We start from the raw sequence: 18,596 nt of genomic DNA, 5'->3' as shown, positions 1-18,596 counted from the left end.
TGTAAGGAACCCTTTTTATGGATTTTGGATTCCAGAATCTCTCTGAGGATGGTTCCATCCCGGCCTTTCCACATTTGGAGGTTGGTGCACCTCATGCAAAAGAATTGAGATGTCTGGATGTCAGAAGGGCTTTGTTGCGGTATCTAGAGATCACGGACTGTTTCAGATTATCCGCTCACCATTTTGTGCTATAGCATGGTACGAAAAAGGGGCAGAAGGCATCAATAGCCGCGATTGCACGTTGGTTGAAAGAGGCTATTGGTCCGCTTACATCTGTCACGGGCATCCTGGCCCGGAGAGGTTAAGGGCTCATTCTGCCCAGCCCCAGGTGGCCTCATGGACAGAATCTCAGCTACTGGTACCACAAGAAATTTGGAGGGCGCCTCCTTGGAAGTCTTTATATAGGTTTGCCAGACACTACCGATTGGACTTCTAGGCCTCAGCCATCAGCAGTTTCGGTGAAAGTGTCCTTCAGGCAGGACGCTCGCAGTCCCACCCCAGTTAGGGAAGCTTTTGGTACATCCCAGCAGTCTGGACTGATCTGGGTATGTATAGGGAGAGGAAAATTGGTTTTTATGTGCTAAGTTTTGTTCCTGTAGTATTTATTTTTATTTATTTATTTATTATTTTTATTATACCGAGTTTCATGATAGGAATCACATCAACCCGGTTTACAATTAACAATGTGAGTAAAGGCAGAGAGTAACATAGTAAAACATTTCCCAATTCAACGTCACATATAGAATGAAACTTAACAGATATAATAACAATATTTAGGATGTGAGAAAGTTACAAAAAACAAGGAAAAATAACTAGGATCTGAAAGGGGGAGGAAACTGAAGGAAGAATATTAACATTTTAGCCAACTGTATCAATTAATAAATATGTATAGTATTATAAAAATATAGATGAGTAGCAGAAATGATCAAATATGATGCTGTTGTGAAGTATAATAATAAGATGCTGTGACTGAGTATGAAGTTAGTGGGTTTATTACAGTTCACTGTACCACAGGTCAATCCGGAGTCCTTACAAGACAGGTTCCAAACTTGGTTATAATTCTCAATTATGGGTTCTGCTCGTTCTGGGGCATATTAGAGTTGATTTAATAAGTAGTTTTGTTAAATATTTTATGGCTGGGTACTGAGTAATACTGAGGATCTGCAGGTGGCACACTGGGTTAAGAGGCAGTGCCTGCGCAACTTTGTCTCCATCTGCTGGCAGGGAGGCAAAACCCAGCAATCTGGACTGATCGGTGGTACTACAGGAACAAAAATCAGCAGGTAAGAACCAGTTTTCTTTTACCCCAATGCAAAAAATTGCTATGCGCACTTTTTAACCTGGCAAATTTGATGCCAGTCCTAGAACTGGTGTTATGTCTTGCCGCGTGTCAAGGTCTCACTAAAAAACAAAAAATATTGCTTTGCTGTGATTCCTCCTACTGAGGCGCTCTAGGGGACTGCCAGGAGCAGATGGGTGACAACAGGTGAGGAGAGGAGAAGCCTGAGAAGACACACACCCATAACCCAAATACCCAGCCCCACGCGTGCATCAAGTAATACAAATGAAACAACCGCATGCAGAAAACAAAGAAATTTACCAAAGAGCAGATCGCTCGCTCTTGTTTTCAGCACCCGTCTTCCTAACCTGCGCACAGCTGAAGCTCCCCTGGGCATGCAATGGTTTCAACGCAGCAGCTCATTAAAAGGTAGCATCACGCACCCAGGAGTGGTGGATGCGCGTGTGTTGAAAGAAACCAGCCCGTGAGGTCGCACATTTTTCTGCGCATGATATTGCATCGGCCCCAGCGCTCGTCACAGACTGTCATGAGAGAGGACCAGTTACTTCAGGAAGACTGACAGCGATGCAGATATTTTATCTTTCCTGCATGCCACAAGGGAGATGTGGGACGCTGCAATACATGAGCATTTTCCAGCTTTGTTCTTAAAATATAAAACCAAACCGCCTATTGCATCTGTAGTTATTGCTCAGTCTGCCAGGCAGCATGCTGTGAAAATAACACAGCGCCAGGCTTTTTACTTAGTCTCAGAGAAGCGAGAAAACAAGTTTAAAACAAACGCTGCTGCCATAATATAGGATTAATACTGCTCTTAGGCTTGCATAGTCACATTTCTAAGTGATTTTACATCAGCCTGCTGAAGCCGTGTACACATCTTTTTATTAAGAGTGTTCCTGTTCCCAAGACCCACTCCTCGAGAGAGAGCATCAGGGAAGGAGGCGGATCTGCATCTGTTCTCCACAAATGCATTGAGGATCAGCTCAGTTCATTTTCCCCCACTTTTCAGAGCCTTTGGTTGTAGAAGGTTTGAAAGACTTGTGTGGTATTAAATGCAGAAAAACTCATGGGATCTATTTTTACTTAGTGCAGTGGAGGGAGGGAAGGAGAGGTGACGGTCACAGCCACAACTGGAGCAAGCTAGGCAGTCAAACTTGTACAGGAACAGCTGGAAGGTAGCCTTAGACTAGTAGAGGCAGGGGCAACTGTGGACACTGGGTGGCCCAAATAGGCCTAAGCTGCTGCCATTACTAGGCTTCTATCGTTATATTACTATTCACTTTTGAACAGTGATGTGGTGTGGTTGCAGATCAGATTTTGGGGCTCCCTGCTGAATGTGAACTCGTCAAGCTGTGACACTACACCCAGAAACTATGACTTTTTCACCCGCACAACACTAGAAAGCCAAATAGGCTGTTGACAGGGAGGGAAGGAAGTCAATTCTCTGTCAGAAAAGTGCCAATTCTAATTGATTTACATTTCTTACCAATTAAATGGAGAATTATTTTTAAAACCATCATGCTCGTGTGTAAGGGCATTAATAAAATTGCTCCCCCTAGCTTTAATGCAGCTTTGAAATTATACCACCTATCTCATAGCCTGAGATCCTCAAGTCAACTCCTACTGACAGTACCTTCTCCAAAAATCATTCATCTCGGGAGACGAGAGAAAAGCTGTTTTATGTACAGGGCCCATTACTAGGGAACTGCCCCCCTCCTGCTAAAGGAAGAAATATCTTTATTGAAGTTCACAAAACATCTTAAGGCCTTCATGGACACAGAGCAAGCTGACTGGCTGGAAACATACAACAGCTGGCAAAAAATGGGCTACCAGTATATGGAGTAGCATAAAATTTAAGTAGTATTACTTTTTATTTCTTATTTTTGTTAACATGATTTTTAGTTATAATTTATTTGTTACTGTCATTGATTTATGAGTCTATTATGTAGGTTATGTTAAACCGCACAGAAGTTTTGATTTGCGGTATACAAATATTTTAAATAAATAAAGACAACTGTTTAATTCCAGTAACAAATGCTTGTTCCAGGAAGATAGTCACTTACCCGAAATTATCCACATTAACTGAGCAAACAGGACCCCTTCTTATACTCATGTACATGTGAACCAGACATAAGATATTTAAATTTTAATTAGCCACTCAGATAAAGAACATGTTTAGCTTGGAGCTCTGAGCTGTACATGAAACTTTCTGGGGAAGGATTCAGCTGTGCTCCTTCCTAACTGCAGTGTTGCCCTGATATTTGATCATACAAAGATCTGCATTAATTCATGCTTGCTACTCTCCAGCACAGTGCGCGCCATCATAGGGCAGGAAAGCTACAGAGTAACACACAAACGGCTTTTCTGCAGGGGTAACAGTGCGATGGGTCCAGCAGGGATGCAGCAGCTCTGAATGACTAAGCCTGGAGAGCTGGGAGAAGGTCAGCGATGCTCTCCACATAGTAATCAGGGACCATACTCCTCTTCGCAGGACAGTCACTGCTCTCGTGGGACTTTGCCTCCTCCAGACTAGAGAAACCAGTGAGTGTCAAGACGGTTTTAAGGCCACAGCTGAAGCCCATGAGAATGTCCGTGTCGAGCCGGTCACCCACCATCACAGTGCGGGCAGGATTCACATTGTTCTCGCTGGCCAAACATTCGTATAGGAAGCGACTGGGCTTGCCGATGACTTCCGCCTGGCGATGAGCTGCCGTCTCTACTGCTCTCACTAGACAGCCAGTGCCTGCAAGCAGAGTAGCAAAGCACTGCATTAACCTAGTGCTGTATCTTACAAATGTAGGCATAGCACATAATGCAATTTAACACAAAAAAGTGAACAGACCCCACTATTATTTACTGATCACATGACATCAAAATCTCAATGCAACTAAGACTAATATTAAATAAATAAAAAAATTATTACAAGCAGTAAAAAAAACCCAGAATACTAGCTCTCATGCACATGTTAGTTGCCAGGTGTGGCCCATTCAGTACACAATGGGCAGAAGTAGACCTGCATGGAAGAGTGAGACATTCCTACCCGTTACATATTGGGAACCGTAACCATCCCCTACCAGGGCTACGGAACAGCAAGACTTCCCAAACCGTCGCATTTTCTGAATATCGCTAATGAATTATGCATGGAGTATCTGCATGTCTGTATGCAGATATGTCTTGTGCATACTCATTATGGATATCCTGAGAATGGAACTGGCTGTGCGGCCCTCTGTGACTGCCGACTTCTGTACTCTACAATACACTGTACAGCACCAGAGCCAAAATCAGAGCTTTAGATTTAGCACTGGAGATGCTTGAAGAATTTTATAAAGCTCAACCATATCCAAAACAGAACACCACAGCTCGGAGTTGAAATATTTAGAAAGTGCTGTGTGCACAGAACCCACAATGCTAGCAGAATTAGCAAAAATGAACAAGTAAATCTTTTCAAATGAAAAATGGACGCATGTACTTAAAACTATATCTGCTAGTACACAAAAGGGTTTCATACTACATCTCAGTGAGATTGTTTTAGCAGGGGAATCGGAGATAGAATGGATCATGTTGAGGAAGTTGTCCCGAGACTGGACTGCAGCTGTTTCACATTTTGAGAATAAGATTTGTTAGGGATTTGATATGTCCTAGTTTTTCTTCGTACATAAAACTGCATATGGCTCTGACATTAAACCTGTACAGACGATTGACACCTCTACAGCATTTCTGCTTTCTACATGACTGCAGTTCATTAATCTGTTAGAGTGCTGAAGGGATGATGGGGAATTGAGCTCTCCTGGGTTTAAGAATACATTTTTTGCCACCAGCAACTCTGGTATTTTGTCCTCATGGAACAGATACGGAGAGCGCGCTCGGTCTTCTCAATCACTTGCAGTTACTTAAAAGTACAGTTAACTAAAAAAAAAAAAATCCTTATTAAAGGCGATTAGATAGATACTGGCTTGAATGCAAAATGGACAGTGTTGCAAAATTTGAAAGTGAAACTCATAGACTGTATTGCAACTATGACATCAGGCTCTACTACGGCCGAAGTTTCGCTACAATAAGCTTCATCAGGAGCCAAAAATAACAAAATGTCATAGTGTCTACCGCCACAGTGACCTTCAAACAAGCAGTTCTGGCTCTTGCATGCAGTAAAGTTGAGCAACCTATCAATGTTGCGTTCACATCATTACTCTCTGTCACTTCTGAAAATGAGGACCCTCAGGGCTCCCGTTTGAATTTTTTTTTTAGTTAACTGTACTTTTAAGTAACTGCAAGTGATTGAGAAGACCGAGCGCACTCCTGAATGGAGGAGAGACGCTGACTGGCTTGCTCATGCAGTTTACTTATTCCTTCAAACATTTTGTTGAAATTCAAATACAAAATAATAAAAAATAAATGTACAAACTATAAGAGACAAGATAAAATTATATAGTGAGCATATTTTTTAAATTTGTGTAATTAGTTTTCCCTTTTTGTTACTTCAATCTGCCACATGTGCACATCTGCGCTGGGCATAGGCAGCTTCTGGGGATGCACTCCAGAGGATTCATGGCAGTGCAGCAAATCAATTACGTAACTTCCTTCCTAGAGTAATTTACTATATGTACTACGAACCACTTCTAGTATCCTGTATAAATCCAGTATAAAATAATTGAATTACTGTTAAAGAGCAAGGTGTGGATTGGAAGGGAGATTCTGGAATTTCAAAATAGTAAAAAAGGAATAAAATATCTTTACAGACAATAGAAAGATAATCAGGGAATGAGAAGGCAGCATAAAGGCAAGAGGCAAGCCAGTTATTTTGTAAGACAGGACTGAATGTTTAAATGGCACACAAAATGGAACATGGATAAGTGCAGAGTGATGTCCACAGGAAAAAGTAATCCACGCTTTTAGTTACGCAACCTTAGGTTCCATATTAGACGTCACCATTCAGAAAAAGGATGTTGGAGTCATCATGGACAAGAATGGAATGGAAAACAATGGCTCATGGACTTTTCTTCCAGAAGCTTATTCAATCCTTTCTAACTTTCACCACATCCTCTGGCAACAAATGTGTTTGTGTAGTTGCTCTGATTTGTTTTAAATGTGCTACTTATTAGCTTCGTGAAGTATTCTCTAGTCCTAGTCCTATTGGAAAGGGTAAATAACTGTTCCACCTGCTTATGATTTTATAGACCTCTATCATATTTCCTCTGTGTCTTTTCTCCAAGCTGAAGAGTCCTAACCTCTTTAGCCTTTCCTCATAGGGGAGCTGTTCCATCCCCTTTATCATTTTGGTTGCCCTTCTCTGCACCTTTTCTAATTCTGCTCTATCTTTCTTGAGATGTGGTGACCAGAACTGCACCCAATACTCAAGGTGAGGTCGCGCCATGGAGCGATACAGAGGCATTAGGATATATTCTTATTTTAGCTAGGTCAGCTTGGGCAAGTCACTACTTATCCCTGGTTTGGATCCTCTCCTTTCCTCCATTGTATGCACCCTCTTGCCCCTCTCCCCTTACCTGTCCTCTAAGGCATGCAAACCCCAGCCTTGGCTCCCCTCTAGAATTCGCTTCCTACCTTTTTGTGCCCTGCAGAACGTGTCTGGCTAAAATCCCAGGCGGACCTCCTTCCAGTCTGCTATTGCACTTGCCAAGCAAGACTACTACTCACATTCAATGCTCGCCATCTATTTACCACAATCCATTCCCTCCTCAAACTTCTTTTGCTTCCCTCCCTGCCCCCCCCCCCCCAGACTATGACTGACTACTTCAATGACAAGATTCACAAAATTAGTTTTTAGTTCTCAACCAGGTCACCTCTACCACCCTCTGCCCCGCTTCTTTCTTCTGCCCTTCCCCTGCTCTCCACCTTTTCTGAAGTCACAGTGGAGGAGACAGTCCATCTTCCACCCTCCTCCAAACTCACTACTTGTTCCTCTGACTCCATTCCCACTGCAGTTCTCCCTTCCATCTCTCACATCCTCAATCTATCATTTTCCACTTTGTGTTCCTGCTGCCTTCAAACATACTGAGATCACATCACTCCTCAAAAAACCCAACCTGTCCTGCCAACTATTTTCCAATCTCCCTCCTCCCTTTTGCTTCCAAACTTCTTCGAACATGTGTTCACCACCATTCTTTTTTGTTTATTTAAAAACTTTTCTATACCATCGCTAAGTTATATACCATCGCAAACAGTTTACAAATTCTTCAATCTCAAGTCATTCTTGATCCTCTCCGGTGTGGTTTTTCACCCTCTACATTCCACAGAAACAGCCCTTGCCAAAGTCTCCAATGACCTGTTTATGGTTAAAATCAAAGGCCTTTCTCAGTCCTTATCCTCCTTGACCTGTCAGCTGCTTTTGACACTGTTAATCATCACCTACTCCTTAGAACTCTGTCCTGTCTTGGTTCTCTTCCTACTTCTCCCACAGCATTTTTAGTGCTTCCTCTACTGCCATCCCACTATCATTTGGTGTGCCTCTGGGTGCTGTCCCGGGCCCCTCTTCTCGCTGTATACTAATTCCCTTGATGGTCTGATTTCCTCGCATGGCATTCAATACCATCATTGTGCTTGATGGTCCCAGATTTACACCTTTGCTCCACAAATGTCATTCATTCATTCATTCATTTAACAGCTTTTAATATACCGGTGTTCGTGCAAGCACATCACGCCGGTTTACAATAAACTTGAGAAAGGAGGAAATTACAAAAAACAGGGAGTGGGGGAGTGGAGCAGGAGCGAAAAGAGGGGGGGGGGAGAGGGGGGGAGAGGGGGGAGAGAGGTAAAGGAGGAAAGACAGCAGCTGAGAAAGGTACAAGGAACATATCAGTATTTACAGGATTTACAGGAATGCAGTCCCAGATCTCAGTCTGCTTGTTTAATATTGCCGCCTAAATGTACCACTACCTCAAACTCAACATGGCCAAGACCCAGCTCCTTATCTGCCTCCTTACTCTTTCTGTGGCTATCACTGTAATCCTCCCAGTCCCCTCAGCCTGTAACCTTGGAGTCCTCTTCAACTCCTCTCTCCTTATATCCAAAACTCTGCTAAACTCTGCCATTTCTTTCCCTCTATCACCAAAACCCATCCCTTCCTTTCTGATCACACAACCAGAACCTTTATCCAATCTCTCATCACCTCCTACTTAGATTATTGCAACCAAGACACCTCTCTCCACTAAGATCTAGCCAAAATTCAGTTGCTGACTTATCTTTCACAATCACTATACCCCTATAACCCTCTGAGTCACTACATTTACTCATTATTCATTCCCACATACAGTTCAAGCTCTTCTTACTCATCTTCAAGAGACTTCACTCTGCAGTTCATCACTACCTCTCCTCTCACACTCCACTCCTTAGGGAAACTACTATGCTCCTCTCCTGCTAAATCCCAATTTGGTGCTTTTCGTGTGGCTGCATCATATGCTTGGAACAGATTTCCTGAGCTGGTAGTCATGTCCCCTCGTGCTTTCTTTAAATCACATCTAAAAATCACCTTTTTGAGACTACTTTTGAATCTTAACTTTACAGTTGTATTTTTAACCAGTGACTTAAACGAAATTCCCAAAAAGTGTTTTTTCCCTGATTAGATTGTAAACTCTACTGAATAAGGACTCCTGTTTTTGTACAACACGGCACAGTCAAGTAGCATTTTAGAAGTAGTAATACTTATTTTTTGGGATCCTGACAAGTATTTGTGACTTAGATCCAAACAGGATGCTTGGTTTGATGCAGTATGGCATGGTTTATGTTTTTACAGTGAAAACTTCAGCGCTAGGTGTTTAGTGTACTGAAGAATAAAGGCCTGAGCTCCTGGAATACAAGGTCAAATCCTGTTCATCTGCCAAATATGTTTGAGTTTAGGGACACCACTGGACCCAATTATGAGCTTTACCCACCTGCCCAAAACTAGAGAAACCCTTAATAGATCGGCTTCCCCTATCCTGTAGATATAAGCTTGCTTCTGTCCTCTGGGACAAGTCATAGAATATACATTTAAGGGCTTATGAACTGTGTGTGCCCTATTCTCTCTACTTACTACAAAAGTCTCTTGTTAACCTTGCTTCTTCAAGGCGTGATCAAGTCCTGTTTTCCTATGGATCACAACAGCTGGAATAAACAATCCGCTCTCTTAAGAGCAATCATGAAGGGTGACTGTGGATAGCCAGAACCCTTGCTACTTCAGCCAGCTGGACCCCAGTTCTGGTTTTGTCCTTTTGCGTCCCGTCACGCCTTGGCCCTGGGTCCTACCTGGGATAGCTTTGCCTCCTTCCAGGGGCAGCCTGGTGTCGGTGTTGGTGGCCAGGAAGAGGCAGGTGGGGTCCTGCAGGTAGCCCAGAGCCTTGGTTAACTTCATGTAGCTGAAGTGCTCATCGAAACCCACGACCACGGCCCGGACGTCGGGATCCAGGGCCGCGGCGGCCCAGTCGCTCGTGCCGCCCAGCACCGGGTCCGGGCCGGGGCCCAGGTGCGCGATGCCGGCCTCCTGCAGCTCCTGGCTCAGGGCCTGGCCCCCGATCAGATACACCTTGCCCTGGAGCTGGGCCACCTTGCGCAGGTACAGCGCCGTGCAGTAGGCCGTGCCGAAGACCTCGCTCTCGGCCGAGCCCAGGCCCAGGCGGCGCAGCTTGGCCGCGTACATGGCGCGCGTCTTGGTGCTGTTGTTGGTGAGGAAGAAGACGCGCTTCCCGGCGCGCCGCAGCGCCGCCAGCACCTCCGAGGCCCCCGGCACGGCCTGCTCCCCGCGCCAGATCACCCCGTCGCAGTCGAAGAGCAGCGTGTCCACCGAGGCCAGGAGGTGGACGGCCTGCGGCCCGGCCAGGGGCAAGCACCGAGGCGCGGCCATGCCGCCGACCTCCAACTCTCCTCGGACTCCCGCGCCAACTTCCGCTTTCCAACACCACCACCCCCTGCTCCCCAAGGTGATTGGTAGATCATCAAGAAGGTCTCAACGGATTGGCTGCCACTGCAAACCAGCAAGTTTCCTCGAAAGCCAACTGACCTTCTGTCCAGCACGAGCCGGCTTCCTCTTAAAGGAGCAGTAACCGGACCGGCTGCTCGAGTGGGGGGAGGGGATTCATAGGTCTCCTTACTGTTCTTGTAATATATTTCTTAGAGGGCATACCTTTTAATACTGTCACTCTAAGATCCTGGCTATAAAATTCTTCTTCAGTGTGAACAGGGCCAGTGCTAGCTTTTTTGCTACCCTGTGCTGCCCTCCCCAATTCAGTCTCTGGCCAGCCTACAGTTCAACACGCGATTGGACCCCCGATGCAAAATAGGGATTAGCGCATCCAAACCCAGCTACACTAACTATCTTAACCACATCCTCTGGCAATCAATTCCAGAGCTTAATTGTGCGTTGAGTGAAAAAGAATTTTCGCCATTTTGTTTTAAATGTGCTACTTGCTAACTTCATGAAGTGCTCCCTAGTCCTTGTATTATCCGAAAGTTAGTAACCATTTCAAGTCTTTTCATGATTTTGTACACCTATATCACATCCCTCCTTAGCCGTCCCTTCTCCGAGCTGAACAGTTAGTTAGTGAGTTAGTTATTTTATATACCCTCATTCCAAATAAAGATCATGGTTTACAACATGACATACATATAATGGCATGACTTAAACAATGACTTGGCACTGACAAAAGACAAGGAACATGGCACATACAACATGGAGAAGCTCCCACGAAGAACAAGGCGACCAGGATCATGGAACAGGAAGACCAGGAACATCCAACGAAGACCATGAACACCATCAAGACAGGAGAATGACCACAGAAGACCTTGCAGGAAGAACAGCCATGGACAACCATGAAGATCCCTTGCAAAGGCCCTGAGGAAGCGGTGGTGAAGCCCTTTTATAGGGCTGAAGACATTACGAGGCAGGGCGACATTAGCTGGGGCCACGGGGCTTCTCCCGTCATGGGCCCTTTAAATTGAGAAGTGAGGCCTGCGTGTGTGCCTAGGAAGACGGGTGCAGGAAGACGTCAGCAGCATTCCAACCGCGTAGAAGCAGCGTTGGCAGCCTCAGCTGCAAAGAATGACAGTGGCAGCGGCGGCTCCCAGCTGCAAAGATAGCTGGAGGCATTGGCGGTTTAGTGCCTCATGGGAGTGGCGGCACAGCAGCACTGGAGCTACCTCCAGGCTGCATTGAGATGGAGAGGCGGCAGCTCCCCACCGCATGGCAGCAGGAGTCAGCAGCACTTGGGCCACGGCTTCACCAGCGGTGTCGGGCTGGTAAGTGGAGCCGCTCGCAGGCTGCCCCGCAAGCGAGCGCAACACAGTCTCCAGCTGTGAACACAGTACTCCAAGTGAGGCCTCACCAAGGACCTGTACAAGGAGATTATCACCTCCTTTTTCTTCCTGGTTATTCCTCTCTTTATGCAGCCCAGCATTCTTCTGGCTTTAGCTATCGCCCTGTCACATTGCTTCACCATCTTCAGATCAGATTTCCTAAAAAATGTTCTTTTTTGTAGTTAAAGATCATTTTAAACAATTTGAGAGACATAGCGCTGCTGAAAGCAGAATTTTCACTATCCAGTTTTACCAGCCTAACATATGTTTATACCAAGAGGGTAGTCAACCAACATTCAGAATTCATCCACTATGATCAATGTCTCATTTCAAATCTGCTCAGCACCACTATCTAAGCATTCATTTACTGTAATCCAAAACTTTGTAAAGGGAAGACGAGAAGAGAGGGCGAGAGGAATCTGGAAAGCATACATGTGCATACATTCCAGCAGGTGTAACTCTCTGGAAAACGGTTGAGGTTTTGTAGTGAGTAAGCTTAACAATGCACTTTATTTTGTGCATTCAACAAGAGACATAGAAAAACTGTACGCAAAATTCTGCAAGGACTCCGAGACCTACAAAACACTTCAAATGTGCTAAACATGTGCAGATACACCAAAACTTATAATTCCTTCACACTGCTTCAGTTTCAAAAACAACTTTTCTCAGGGCAAATCCTTTTGAAAATGAAATGTTTTGTCATTTAGATATTTTTGGCGACCAAAGCATTTTTCTTACAGTAGAGAAGTTGCATTATAAATCCCAGAACCCTGTACTATCTGTTCTGAAAAGCGGGCAACCGTCCATCTTCCGATAGAGAAGAGCGCAGGCTGCCCAAATCAAAGATGGCCGCCACGGCTCTCCCCAATCACATGACCCACGGTGCCTTCCTTCCCCTGTTGGAACGGTTCGTTGTTATGACGACACGGTCGTAAATCCGCCATTTTTCCTGCAGCGCGTTGCGACAGGGGAGAGGCGCGTCTGGCTGGCGATGAACGCGGGAACCAACCTTACGGCAGCGGCGGCGGCGCAGGGTGGCGCGCTGGGTCTCAGCTCACTGCCAGCCCGAGGCTTCCGCGGCCTAGCGCAGCCTGTGGGCCTCCTCAGCGGCGACGGTAAGGGCGTCCGCAGGGTCCAGCCCAGGGGGAGGTGACCGCTTTAGCGGGGGATCTGAGGTGGGGGTAACCGTCTCTGGCCCGGCCTCCCTCTGCCACCGGAGCTCAGCAGCCGGGCTTTGTACTGCCCGAGCGCAGCCCAGGGGAGCTCTCCGGAGATTCAGGGAGTTTGCATCAATTGCTGGGTGGCGGGGCCTCTCCATTTGCGATCCTGCCACGCCCCTTCCTCAGTAAAGCCTGCAGGGAGCGGGAGGAGGGGGCCCAGTCCGGAGCAGACACTGCAGGCAGCTTCGAGGGGCTGCCACAGGCACAGCTCAGTCTGCAGCTGTGAGGCTTGGGACTGAGGCGGAGGGAGAGCGCACAAGTCAGGGAGCAGAGAGAGTGCTGGTGTTAGGGAGAGAGGAAGACTGCTGGCATCATACCTGCAAAGAGAAAAGGGTATGGGGGAGGGGAGCTGGACGAGAGAAAGCTGGTACACATCCCATTCCTTCTGCTAATCAACAGCTCAAAAGTTCCCAGGTATGCCTGGTGAGTGAGCAGGTATGCCTGGTGGGTGAGCAGGTATGCCTGGTGGGTGAGCAGGTATGCCTGGTGGGTGAGCAGGTATGCCTGGTGGGTGAGCAGGTATGCCTGGTGAGTGAGCAGGTATGCCTGGTGGGTGAGCAGGTATGCCTGGTGGGTGAGCAGGTATGCCTGGTGAGTGAGCAGGTATGCCTGGTGGGTGAGCAGGTATGCCTGGTGGGTGAGCAGGTATGCCTGGTGAGTGAGCAGGTATGCCTGGTGGGTGAGCAGGTATGCCTGGTGGGTGAGCAGGTATGCCTGGTGGGTGAGCAGGTATGCCTGGTGAGTGAGCAGGTATGCCTGGTGGGTGAGTGTTCAGGCTGGATTAGCTTCTTCTGGAGGCTGCAGCAGCTGTACTGCCTGCCTTTTGGTTGTAGTAAATATTTGCATTTGTAATACATCTAGACCTTGTAATCTTAGCTGTTTTACTTTCTGGCTAATTAGGGGTTCTTTGCGGATACAAAAACATGTTCTTGCAGCACGGGTACTATTGCTGGGTAACTTTTCTGGCATGAATCAAAAACAATGCTCTTCCTTAACAAATATACTGTTATAACAAAACAATAATTGCATTCCCCCCAGTAACCAAACAGCAACACATGGCTTACCACCTATCACTCTCTTCCTCCTTGCCTCATCAGTCTCTGTTCACCAACCTGTCTTCAATTTTCTCCCTGTCCGTACCCCTCTCAAGTTCTCCAGCTTTGCTCATTCTGCCCTCTTATCACCAGTTCTGAGGCTTGTCCTTGGGAACAGGTGCACATTGAAGCTGATGGAAGAAGGAAGCAGAATGTAATGGAGACTCATCGGCTGCTAAAACTTAAGTAGCTGAGGAGTCAGCATGGGAAAGGCACAAAAACAGAGTGGCCAATTCAAGCCAAGAGGAGGGTTAAAGGAGTAGTAGGTGGTGGTTGTCTCTTATTTTTTAATCTGTTTATATTCTGCTTTTTGGCACTTCGAACAGGTTATATTCAGGTACTGTATGTATTTTCCTATCCCCAGAGGGCTCACAATCTGTTTGTACTTGAGGCAACAGAAGGTAAAGTGATTTGCCCAAGATCACAACCAGCAGCACTGGAATTTGATCCCTGGTTCGTAGCTTGCTGCTCTAACCTCTAAGCTAATTCTCCACTCTAGTAAACACCTATTTCATTGTACTTTTTGCATCACAGCTGTTTTATAGGTGTTAAGGTTTCTGTTTTTAGGCGTTAACCAATAAGTATGTAGTTTTGTTGGTAGTTTTCCATCTTACGTTCTTTCAACTTTATGGATATTCTCCCTGCTTCTAGAGATGACCGTGCAGTAAGATTGATGCCATTCTCCTCTGCCTGAAGTGTTTGTTAAATTTGATAGTGTAAGGATGCAAATCTCTTCTAAAAGGGCCCTAGAGACTTTGTTCTATGTTTTCGTTTTCATTTCTACAATCTCCCATTGCAGATGAGGACGATGTACACAAATGTGGCCGTTGTCAGGCAGAGTTCACGAACCTGGAAGAGTTTGTCCAACACAAGATACAAAAGCTCTGTCGGCGAGTTCAGGAATCTGGGAATATCCCTTCTGCCACTTTGCTTTGTCATGAGGTACAAATGGTGACTTGTGACCCTTTCAGACTGTGCTGTAATCAAGCTAACATTGAACTAAAGACAGCAGGGATACTTTTCAAAAAGATTTGTGTATATATAAGTAGCAGATAATTTTCAAAAGCCCATCTATGTGCGTAAAGTGAACTTATGCATGTAAAACCTGTTGACAATTCAATAGCAATTTTCAAAAGCCCATTTACCTGTGTAAAACCCAGTTTAAGCATGTAAATCCTTTTGAAAATTACCTTCAGTTTGTCCTGATTTAGTTTGAACTATTCAATCAAGAGATGTTCAATAGAGCCTAGAAGCCAAATCTGCTAGTAGTGTGACTAAATATATAGAGGGTAATTTTGAAATCCCACTGGTAGCTTGCCAGGCTTGCAAGCAACTTTTCAAAGGAAAATATCCTGTATTTTCCCTTTGAAAATTCAGACCTGTGAAAAAATTTCTGATTATTGTCCCATTAAATGTGAATCTGGTTCTTAGGTCCTCATTCACTAAGCTATTTTCCAGACAACCTATAATGAATTGGGCTATTAGTGTATCTGCCAAACATTTACTGTGGAATTCACTTACATTATATATGTTAAGACCATGCTGGATCCCAGGAGTCCTGTTGTGCTTATTTATTCACTGCACATGTATTAAACAAATGTTTTGGATTTTGTGGAATATAAGAACACTTAATAAATATCACTAGGATTGCCTTGGAAAATTCCTGCCTTTAGTTATATAATCTGCAGTTTGTGCACAATTAAAAAAAAAAAACAAAAATCCTTAGAAGAATTTTCAATGATTACTTTACTTTAAAACCTGAAAGAAAACAGTTGGTTTTCTGTTTTTATTTTTACTGTTCAAGAATGGCCTAAGATTCAGGTTTTACTGGAAGTGAAACTCTAGGCAGGGCGTCATCTAGGAATCTCTTAATGTAGGAGGAAATACCGTAACTAGAAATTGAAATGGCACTGATGTTTTCAATTGCTATTTAAAAGGATTGTGCCATAAGCACAGTATGGCAAAACCTTTTGGTTGATGAGAAGAAATGCAGAGTTCATTGCAGTGCCCGAAAATGAGACCTCAGTTCATGCTCATTTTATGGTTGATTTGATTTGTTCTTATTTGCAGTTGCTCCTTGGGAGAAGGAACATGCTGTGTCCTTTATCACAAATTGCTGACTTTGCAGCTGCTGTTTTTGATAGGGTATTGGCATTAGCACCTTGTAACCATGAAGAGAGTATATCAGAATCTTTTGACATCCAAAAAGTGAACAAGACCTTAGGACCTGATTCACTAAGGCATTTCTCCCATTCTGTATCTATGGGAAAACACCTTGGTGAATCAGGCTTTTAGTTTAATGTTCTCTGCAAGGGTTAGTGATTGATTGATTTATTTGTCCAGTTTTATATACCGTCATTCGGTTTCGTCAGAATAACGCCATCATTACGGTTTACAAAATACAAGGTTAAGGGGATAAACAGGGTTGCAAAAAAGGTTCAAACTGTTATTAAACATGGGGGTATCATATGCAAGTTAGTTACTGTTCAGTTTTACGTTTCACTTCTTAGTTATAGTCCATAGTTGGGATAAGTTCATTTATTCATTTATTCTTCAGATTGGAGTAGAGGGTGGTGTTCATTGGGTGAGTTGGTATGCTTTCTTGAACAACCATGTTTTAAGATCTTTTTTGAAGGTTTTTAGTTTTTTCTGAGTTCAGTAAGGAGGGAGTTCCAGAGTTCTGGGCTACCTAGGGAGATTGCTCTCTTTTGGGTTGAGGTGAGTTGCTTGGAACGTGTAGGTGGTGTTTTAGAAGTCCCTGGTTTGCTGATCTGATCTGTTTGGGGTATGCAGTTTTATAGAGGGGCTTAGCCAATTTTCTTGTTTTTCATATATAACTTTATGAAGGATGGATAGTACTTTGTATTGAATCCTGAATCTTATTGGTAGCCAGTGTAATGAGATAAGTGTTGGAGTAATGTGGTCGTGCTTTTTGGATCCAGTGAGGATTCTTGCAGCTGCGTTCTGCAGGATCAGGAGTAGGCGAATGGTGTTTAAAGGTAAGTTGAAAAGGAGTGAGTTATAGTAATCTATGTTGGAGAAAATTAGTAATTGAAGGACTGATCTGAAGTCATTGTTGGAAGGAAAAGGTTTTAAATAACGGAGTGTAAGAGGTTTATGATATCAGTCTTTGATTTTTGTTGTGATATGGTTTTTGAAAGAAAGTTCCTTGTCAATTATTACTCTGAGATTGCGGGTATGATTGACCGGAGATGTGACTGAATTTTGGTTCATTAGGTTGAGTGGTGGTATCTGAGGAGAGTTGTTCCTTCTGTCTAATAATATCAATTCAGTCTTGTCGAAGTTGAGGATGAGTTTTAAGTTGGTTAGAATTTCCTTTATATTGTTTAGGTAAGTTGCTGTTAATTTGTATGTTTCTTTAGTGATTTTTTTATTGGGATTAATATTTGAATATCATCAGCATAGATGAAGTGGGTCAGATTGAGGTTTGATAGGAAGTGGCATAATGGAAGCAGATAGATGTTAAAGAGCGGATCCTTGGGGAACTCCAGTGTTTAGATTGATTTTCTTTGAGAGGGAATCATTGAGTAGCACTTGGTAGGATCTTTGTGATAGGTACGAGGAGAACCATTGTAGGGTTGTTTCCAATGGTGTATGTAGTTCTTCCACCACTTTCTGTGTGTCCTAGTGGGAGAAATTAATAATTTTTGTTTTCTTTCAGTTTTTAGATGAATACATTTTGGTTTTGTCTTTTTTTCAGCAGCCTTCTAGATTTTCCATAAAGTGTGTAAAAATCTTGTCTCTTAAAGTTTTTATGGTCTTTCAATTTGAAGATGAACCCTGCTGATCAAGAGTTGGTTGACTTTGTTTTGACTCGTGATAGTTCATCTTGGGAAGTCCATAATAGTAATTTGTGATTTCAGAGATTTCAAATTATTGTTTTAAATTAAATGTTCCAGTATGTACCCAGATCAGTCCAGACTCCTGGGTTTTGTACCCCTGCCAGCAGAGGGATATAGATAAAGTTTTACTGACACTGCTATATAACCACCGTGCCACCTGCAATATTTTTATGTCTCCAGTAGATGTAAAATGTTCAGTCTGAAAAGAAAAAAGGTTAATAACAGGAAAGAGAGAGGAGCAAATGATTTCCAGTAGATTATCCTCCCTGATTGAGTAGGGGGTTGGTGACCCTTCTTAGCTCTGTCCATATCTCTCAACCTGCACGAGGCAGCGTGGTGACCTGCTGGAGATCCTGTGTGCTCAAGCCCGGAAGAAGCAGGGAAGTATTTTATGATTATGATGTCTTCTTCCCTGGGTTTGCTGAATTTGTAAAGTTGCAAAAAAAAAAAAAAGTTAAGGCTCTTTATTTGTTGGTGCTGGGAAGTTGCTGTATCCTCCTCCATGTCATCCGGGTCCCTGCCAGGGATAACCTTAGTGAGGAGAGGCATGCCGATAGGACTGGGAGAGAGAGGGCTTACCGGCTGAGGTTCCGTCCGGACAGGGGCAAGAGAGGTAGCAGACTGTGCCTGTACGAAGGCTTACACGCCCTGGAAAAATTCCAGCCAAGAGAAGGCAGCCGGGTCGATGCCTAGCCCAGGAGGTACTGGGGTAGGTGTCTCTGAAGTTCCCTCTCCCACGGATGACCCCAGTCCTGGGGGTACTCAGGTTCGGGGCACTTACAGATAAAGCTCTGGCTAACCCATCTTCTGAATGGGAGGAGCCGGGCTTAGCAAAGTCCGA

General features: G+C 44.4%; 2 protein-coding genes across 3 annotated transcripts in view; one reads left to right on the top strand and one right to left on the bottom strand.

Moving 5' to 3' along the window:
• Positions 1–2,816: 2,816 nt before the first annotated feature.
• On the bottom strand, positions 2,817–10,194 carry PGP (phosphoglycolate phosphatase). Its single transcript, XM_029576275.1, has 2 exons — positions 9,536–10,194; positions 2,817–4,040 (listed from the first exon to the last, which is right to left on the bottom strand). The coding sequence occupies exons 1-2, from the start codon at positions 10,128–10,130 to the stop codon at positions 3,715–3,717; spliced, it is 921 nt and encodes a 306-aa protein (XP_029432135.1). The 5' UTR covers positions 10,131–10,194; the 3' UTR covers positions 2,817–3,714.
• Positions 10,195–12,497: 2,303 nt separating this feature from the next.
• E4F1 (E4F transcription factor 1) overlaps positions 12,498–18,596 on the top strand; it is a 40,184-nt gene continuing 34,085 nt past the window's right edge. For both annotated transcript variants that reach the window (XM_029576248.1, XM_029576247.1), the window contains exons 1-2: positions 12,498–12,693; positions 14,692–14,834. In XM_029576248.1, coding sequence (XP_029432108.1) covers positions 12,570–12,693; positions 14,692–14,834 — 267 coding nt within the window. In that variant the 5' untranslated portion in view covers positions 12,498–12,569. The remainder of the gene's footprint in view (positions 12,694–14,691; positions 14,835–18,596) is intronic.

The sequence above is a fragment of the Rhinatrema bivittatum genome, chromosome 14, assembly GCF_901001135.1.
Source record: "Rhinatrema bivittatum chromosome 14, aRhiBiv1.1, whole genome shotgun sequence".
In the NCBI taxonomy this organism is placed as follows: Eukaryota; Metazoa; Chordata; class Amphibia; order Gymnophiona; family Rhinatrematidae; genus Rhinatrema; species Rhinatrema bivittatum.
This window is presented reverse-complemented; position numbering and strand designations above follow the sequence as displayed.